This window comes from Gorilla gorilla, chromosome 1, assembly GCF_029281585.2.
Source record: "Gorilla gorilla gorilla isolate KB3781 chromosome 1, NHGRI_mGorGor1-v2.1_pri, whole genome shotgun sequence".
Taxonomy (NCBI): domain Eukaryota; kingdom Metazoa; phylum Chordata; class Mammalia; order Primates; family Hominidae; genus Gorilla; species Gorilla gorilla.
The window spans coordinates 223712506-223720725 of NC_073224.2; the positions used below are offsets into that span (position 1 = coordinate 223712506).

The window sequence follows — 8220 nt, forward strand, 5'->3', positions numbered from 1 at the left end:
TTCTGCCTTTCCTCATTTCTCGGGGCCTGACCCTGCAGGCTGAGGCTGAGGCTGGCCGCGTGGAGCTCGAGCTCTGCATGACCAAGCTGAGGGCAGAGGCGGCCTCCCTGCAGGACTCCGTCCAAGCTGAGCGCCCTCAACGAGAGCCTTGCTCAGGACAAGTTGGATCTGAACCGCCTTGTCGCCCAGGTACGCTGTGCACCTGCAGGCCCACCTGCCTTGCCCACCCTTCCTCCCCACTCAGTGAGGCACCTCGGGCCCGGCCCTGCACCTGTCTTGGCCCCTGCCTGCCTTTCTGTCCCTGGTTCTCTGCCTGTGTATCCCCTCTAGGCGTCAAAGCACAGAAGTTCCATGGGCCCTCCTCATCTCCCCCTCCCCAGTGTCCCATACACCCAAGGGCACTGTCCCTCATTCCCTGGGAGCCTCCCCTGGGCTGTTGTGGCTGGTGGGTGGGTGAAGGAGGCGTCCTGGTCCTGGGAGGGATGCCCTGCTCACGAGGCCCCACTCCTACCCAGGCCACAGCTGGAGGAAGAAAAGTGCGGCCTGCAGGGCCGGCAGCGGCAGGCGAAGCAGGAGGCCACAGTGGCACGGGAAGAACAGGAGCGGCAGGAGGTGCTGCGGTTGGAGCAGGGGGTGGCGCGGCAGGGCCTGGAGGACTCCCTGTGAGCGGCGGAGCAGGCCCAGGAGGCACTGGAGCAGCAGCTCCCCACGCTGCATCATGAGTGCAGCCGGCTGCAGGAGCAGCTAGCGCAGGTGGGCCAAGCTGTGTGTGGGGTGGTGTGGAGAGCATGTGGGGCAGGCTGGGCTCCCAGCCCCCTGCATCCAGTCCTGGGTTAAGTCACAGGCACTGGAGCCTGCTTCTTGGTTAAATTCAGCCCCACTTCTGCTAGCTGGGGACCTTGGACAAGCTGCCCAACCTCCCCATACCTCAGTTGCCCCATCTATAGCATGGGGCTAGCTGGGCGCAGTCGCTCACGCCTATAATCCCAGCACTTTGGGAGGCCGAGGCGGGTGGATCACCTGAGGTCGGGAGATCAAGACCATCCTGGCTAACATGGTGAAACCCTATCTCTACAAAAAATTAGCTGGGCGTGGTGGCACATGCCGGTAGTCCCAGCTACTCAGGAGGCTGAGGCAGGAGAATCGCTTGAACCCAGCAGGCAGAGGTTGCAGTGAGCCGAGATCGTGCCACTGCACTCCAGCCTGGGCAACAGAGCGAGACTCTGTCTCAAAAAATAATAATAATAATAATAATAATGATATAGATTAATAATAGGTCGAGACTTCTTTTTAGAATTGGAATCGTAGACTTTTGGGAACATCACATCTGGAAGAGACCTTAATGTTTCAGGGATCCAGGGACCTTCATGCAAGGTCTATCCTGGAGCGCCTGGGTTTCTGGGAGGGGCCTCTAGAGGATGGGGCAGGGGGTGCAGGAAGCAGGGTGCAGGTCTCCACCTTGAGGCCTGCTGAGCAGCTGCACTTGGGTCTGTTTTATATATTCAGCTTCTCTGCTTAGGGTAATACAAGGGTTCTGTTACTCCCAAAGCTGAGTGAGGGCCCTCTTTTTTGTTGTTGGTTTTTGTTTTGTTTTGTTTTGTTTGAGAAAGAGTCTTGCTTGTTGCCCAGGCTGGAGTGCAGTGGCATGATCTGGGCTCACTGCAACCTCCGCCTCCGGGGTTTAAGCTGTTCGCCTGCCTCAGTGTCCCAAGTAGCAGGGACTACAGGCGTGCACCACCATGCCCGGCTAATTTTTGTATTTTTTGTAGAGACAGGGTTTCACCACCTTGGCCAGGCTGGTCTTGAACTCTTGACCTCAAGTGATCCACCTGCCAAAGTGCTGGGATTATAGGCGTGCGCCACCGTGTCCAGCTGGGCCCTGGTTTTTGTACACACGTACATTGCAGATCTAGAGAAGGTCATGACTTGCCCAAGTACATATAGCACATCAGGGCAGACCCTGGGCTCGAACCCAGGCCTTCTGCCAGGACTGGGTTAGGCCCAGAGTTGGGGTGCTGCACAATCAACAAGCTGGGGGATGCTGGGAGTTCTGCTGAGCCTCTGGGTGGGGGCCAGCTCTCCCAGCAGCTGAGCTGGCAAGAGCAGAAGCTGGAGGAGGCCCAGGGGGGAGGCCCAGTGGCAGGTGGAGGCGCTGGAGCCAGCAGCCCGCGGGGTATCCGGTTCCAGAACTACGCTCTGCGCCCGTGTGTGGGATTCACCCGGCTGACACTCTCCCAGTCCCAGAAGGTGCAGCAGCCGGTGGGTTTTGAGAGTCCTGGGCGCCCTGCACTGCGCAGGAGTGTGGACGCCACCCCTCCAGGGCTGTGACCCCGCCTCAGGGCCTTTTCCCTGGCGCCCGCCGGCCATCAGGGCTCTTGGCTTTGACAGGCAATCCACCCTTCGGCTCCTCCCTGCCTGCCCTTCACCCAAGTCGAGGGGCCTGATCCGCAGGCTCTTTCCTCTGAGGCCCTCCACTCAGGGTGTCAACAGAGGTGGGTCAGATGAGAAACCTGGATTTCTACACACACCTGGCTACAATGAGATGGCACCACTCCCCTTCCCCTGCAGAAGCAGACTCAGAAAAAGGTAATTAAAACAGAAGGTTTCAATAAAATCGACAGTCTGATAACATAATACCCAAAAGTCCAAGTTTCCATTGAAAATCATTCATCATACCAAGAACCAGGAAAATCTCATACTGAATGAAAATAGGCAGCAAGCACACACTGGCAATAAAATGAGAGAAGCGCTGGGATTGTCTGACAAAGATTTTAAAGCAAGCAAGCCTGATGAAAATGATGTAGCGAGTAATTATGAGCACACCTGAAATAAATGGACAAGTAGAAAGTCTTAGCAAATAAATACAAGACTTAAGGGAGAACCAAATGAAGTATTAGAAGTGGAAAAATACAACCACCAAAATAAAAAGTCCGGCACGTAGGCTCAACAGCAGAATGGATGGTGCAGAGCAAGGAAATCCATCCACTGCAGATGAAAAAGTAGAAATTACACAATCTTAACAGGGAAAAAATAGACTCGGGGAGAAACTGAATAGAACCTCAGGCACCTGTGAAACTACCTCAAAAGGTCTCACTTTCATGTTGTCATCTATGTCTGGAAGGGGAAGAGGAAGAGGACAAGGCTGAAAACAAAGAAGTAAATGGCTAAAAGCTTCCCAGAGTTGGCAAGAGACATAAACCTATATGCTTAAGAAGCTGTGAGGACCCCAAATAGGATAAAACCCAAAGAGGTCTATGGCAAGACACGTGAAAAAATAAAATGTTGGAAACTAAAGACAAAGAAAATATATTGAAAGCAACAGAGAAAGGTGACACCTTACCTAGAAAGGAAAAACAATTCCGACGATGATGGCTTTCTCATCAGAAACCACGGAGGCAGAAAGAAGTTGTGCAGTGCTTTTCAAGCCGCAGAAGAAAATTGTCAGCCCAGACTCCTCTCTCCAGCAGAAACATCTTTCAGGGATTAAGGGGAAGATCAAAACAGTTTCAGATTAAGAAAAGCTAAGGACATCTCTGACCAGCAGTTCTACCCTAAAAGAAGGGCTAAGGGGAGTTCTCTAGACAGAAAGGAAATGATTAAAGAAGGAACTTGGGACATCGGAAAGAAAGAAAACAGCAAAACAGGCCTTCCTTCTCCTCTTGAGTTTTCTAAACTATGCTTGACGGTTTCAGAAAAAAATCATAGCACCATTCGATGTGGTTCTAACTCTCCATAAAGAAAATGTTTGAAATGGTTATAAACTGGGAGGGTAAAGAGACCTACAAGGGAGGTAACTCGTCTATCATTCACTCAAATTGGTAAAACAATGACACCAGTATACCGTGTGGTTAACATATAGATGCACAGATATAGGAATGTCTGGAAAAACCAAGAGGGCTATACAAACAGACATACTCAAAAGCACTATGGATAAGGCAAAACACCATTCTCAAAGATGTTCAAGTCACGACAGGAAGGTAAGAAAAAGAAAGCATATCCAGAAAATGAAACCAGGGAGAACAAACAGAAAAGGAAAAATAAAATGGCAGACTTAAGCCCTACCATGTCAATATCATTAAATATCAATGGCCTAAGTACACCAGTTGCAAGACACAGGCTGGCAGAGTAGGTTAATGGACACGAACCAACTACATACTGACTACAAAGAGACTAACTTCAAATATGATGATACAGGCAAGTTGAAATCAAAAGGGTGGGAAAAGATATATCATGCAAAGCTTAGACAAAAGAAAGCAAGATTGGCTATATTAATGCCAGATATAGTATATTTCAGAACAAATAAACTAATCAGAGACAGAGAGGGAGACTATATAATGTGCAAAGGACCAATCCACCAACTCCTCCCCTGACAAATTCATAAATGTCTATGCAAGAACAACTGAAAGTACTTAACAGAGAACTAGACAAATCCACAAATATAGCTGTATGCTTCAATGTCCCCCTTTCTCAACAATTTATACAACAACCAGACAGAAAATCAGCAAGAACATAGAAGAACCCAACAACATGATCAACCAGCGGGACCTAAATTGGCAATTTTAGAACACCCAACCACACCAGAATACACATTGTTATGGGATGCATTGTGCCCAGCGCCCCCAAATTCATATGTTGAAATCAGAACATTATTAGCCACTAGTGATTTACTAATTAAAACAATGAGAAATTGCTACGTACCTATCAGAATGGCCAAAATAAAAGTGTGACCACTCAAGTGCTGTCAAGGATTCAGAGAAAGCTGGATCACTCATACATTGCTGGTGGGGATGTAAAAGATTACAGCCCACTCTGGAGAATATCTGTATAATTTTTACTTTTAAAACTCTATGTGCAACTACCATACCACCTCAGAATTGCATTCCCTGCATTTATCACAGAGAAATAGAATCTTATGTTCACACAAAACCCATGTACTTCAAGTTTATAGCAGCCTTGTTTTTTAATAGCCAAAACTGGGGAAACAATGTATACACGACTTTTGTGAGGTGAATGGTTAAACTGTGGTATATATCCACAGCATCAAATAGTCCTCAGTCATTTTTTAAAAAAAAACAACAAATTATTGATACCCACAATAACCTGGACGAATCTCCACAGAATTATGGTGAGTGGACGAAGGGTAATCCCAAAGGTTACATGTAGGATTCCATTTAAGTAACATTCTTGAAATGAATAAATTATAAGAATGGGGAATAGATTAGTAGTTGCCAGGGGTTAAGGAGGGAAGGAGGAGCAGCACTGAATAGAAGGGGTCATGACTATAAAAAGGCAACAAGATGAATCCCGGTGTTGACGGAAATGTTCTGTACCTTGCTTGTATAAATGTCAATCTCCTGGTACTGTGGCATTTGCAATATTTGCAAATTTTATTTATTTATTCATTCATTCATTTTTCTGAGACGGAGTCTTCCTCTGTCGCCCAGACTGGAGTGCAGTGGCGCGATCTTGGCTCACTGCAACCTCCGTCTCCTGGGTTCGCACCATTCTCCTGCCTCAGCCTCCCGAGTAGCTGGGACTAGAGGTGCCTGCCACCATACCCAGCTAATTTTTTATATTTTTAGTAGAGACGGGGTTTCACTGTGTTAGCCAGGATGGTCTCGATCTCCTGACCTCATGATCCACCCACTTCAGCTTCCCAAAGTGCTGGGATTACAGGCGTGAGCCACCACGCCCGGCCACTATTTGCAAATATTACCATTTTGGAAATATTACCAAGATGTTACCATTGGAGGAAACGGAGTAAGGCGTACAAGGGACCTCTCTTTTTCTGAGTTAGGATTGTATGTGAATTATTAAAACGTAAAAATTAACTTTAAAAAAGCTAAGTATATTTCTCCTTGAGTGATCATGCCTTTGCTTAGAAAACATTAAGGCAACAATAATTTTCCAACACCCTTTATTTTCTTGAAGATAGTTTTAACAAAAGCTGTGCTTAGGGGTTTTCCTAGAAGTTTAAAACTTCTACTAATCCTTACTGTTCTTCTTTGAGAACCCTCCAGGATTTTATTTATTTATTTTACACCTTTCAAAAGCGTAGAGACAAAACCTGGCAACTGGCATATAATACTATATTAGTCTGAGTTCTCCAGAGGACAAGATACACACACACACACACACACACACACACACACACACACACACACACACACACACAGAAGCAGAGAAGCCCAAGTTCTACTCTGAGTAAGCTCTATACCTAGGAGGGCCGAATATAGTTCAAGACCAAGTCCAAGGCTTAAGGCAGAAGACTGATGTCCCAGCTCAAAGACAGTGGAGCAGAAACCTTTCTTAACCCATCATCTTATTCAAGCCGTCCATGGGTTGGACGAGGCCCACTCACACTCGGGAGGGCAATCTGCTTCACTCAGTTTACTGATTCAAATGTCAATCTCTTCCAGAAACACCCTCAAAGACACAGTGAGAAATAAGGTCTAACCAAATGTCTGGGCGCCTCCGACCCAGGCAAATTGACATAAAAATTAATTTTCACAAATACTCTCAATAGAAGTGACTAATAAATGTAGCATCATGTCCTGCCTGTTTATCCCATGATAATTAGCATAGTCGAGCGTAACATTGGCTTCCGTTCCCTTATAGTAGCAACATGTAGGAGTTTCATTTAAAGTGAGGATAATTTTGACCTTACAGAGTTTCTCCCTACCCCATCTACCATTGCCACTTGTGGATTGTCATTTTGCCATGACTTTCTTTTAAAAAATATCAATAAGCTCTATACTTTGGTAATGTAAGTTTGAATTTCATCCTGGCTGCATAAGTCACTTTCCATTTTGACAAAGTCTAGAAATATTTTTCTCCATCTGCTTGAATATGGGTAATGGATACCTATTGTGGGGCCCACTCTCAATCTCATGGTTGTCTTTATTTTAATCTAGTTCTCAATAGATATGCCTCAGCTGCTTAAAAACCATTGAAAATGGCCCGTGGCCTTGTCCATCTAACAGAGTCCAGTAAAATCCTGACAATGGAATGGGGAGAGAGAAAGTGAGAACCACCAAACTCAGCACAAAACGACTGAGTTTAAACCTCTGTGCTAAGAGATGATCAGAGTCTATCATGGCTTCTAGTAGCATAAGACCGTGTCTCACGAATGACCCTAGGCTCCCATGACAATGCCTACCTAAGAAAGCTCAAGGCTGCCAGGGGAACTTACTTTAGTCTAGCCAATACTTGCTGATGATGGTAGTTTCAGGATCTTTCTTTCTTATAGCACTTACTAAGAAGGGAATCCTTCCTCCATCCCTTTGATATATGTGTGTATCTCCTAGGGACTTCAATGTGTCTTTGCCCAGGATCTGAAAGGCAATACTTTGAGATGTAGTCCTCAGGAAGGACTGAGCCTCTGTCTTCCAGTCTCTGTGGGAGGTTAGAATCCTAACTTCTAATATTGCCAGCTGGCAGACACAGCTGTCCTGATGAGGCAGACATTTAAAATGACCAATCTTTTGTAATGTTTCACTTGTGCCCTGCCCCCTGCCCTCTCCCCTGCCTCTCTCTCTGATTAGAATGCCATCACCTCCGCACAAATGCGAACAGAACTCAGCCCCTTCCTCTACGATCAGTAGTTACTGAATAAAATTGGTTTTCATCGATTTGACTAATGTCTGATTTATCTTTGACAAAATAAGTGTGAATGATTGTTTTTAGAGACATAGCAGCTGCAAAGAGAGGCACAGACATGGCAGGAGAGGGAGGGATCACCTGACCTTTCTCATTTCATAGGCATCTATTCCTGCCTGGTGTTTATGAGCCTGAGACTTGGCAGGGCTGTCCTGGTATATAACTCCATGGCTCTGCAGCAAGACTCGAAAAGGCTGGTGGTGACACTTGGTGTGACCACAGTCACCTTCAAAGATGCCATTAAGGATTCACAAGAAAATGAAGGGAAACAGAAAAACTGATATGAAAGTTGTTGCCTCTCCTGCTTCTTCATATAGAGTGTGTATGATATTGCTGTGTGATGTTAGACTGCAACTTAGCCCAACAGCTGTTCTAATAATTGGCAGTTTCTCATCGAGTTAAGCCTACCTGATAAAGAAGCACGCTTACATTTATTGATTACCCCCGTAAAATGAACAATACATCCAGCAAAGCTTCTACCAAAAATGTTATTAACGTCCTTTTTATACTAAGGAAAAACTGGGTACAACACAAGTCTTCATCAACAGAAGAATACCAACT

The 8220-nt window shown here is 46.2% G+C and overlaps 1 protein-coding gene across 1 annotated transcript in view; it reads left to right on the plus strand.

Annotated features, from left to right (window-relative positions):
- Positions 1-7640, plus strand: part of LOC129533277 (rootletin-like) — a 30982-nt gene extending 23342 nt beyond the window's left edge. Inside the window, 2 exon segments of the mRNA XM_063710224.1 lie at positions 39-189; positions 516-7640. Of these exon segments, the coding sequence (XP_063566294.1) occupies positions 39-189; positions 516-748 (384 nt within the window). The 3' untranslated portion in view covers positions 749-7640.
- The last annotated feature ends 580 nt before the right edge of the window (positions 7641-8220 follow it).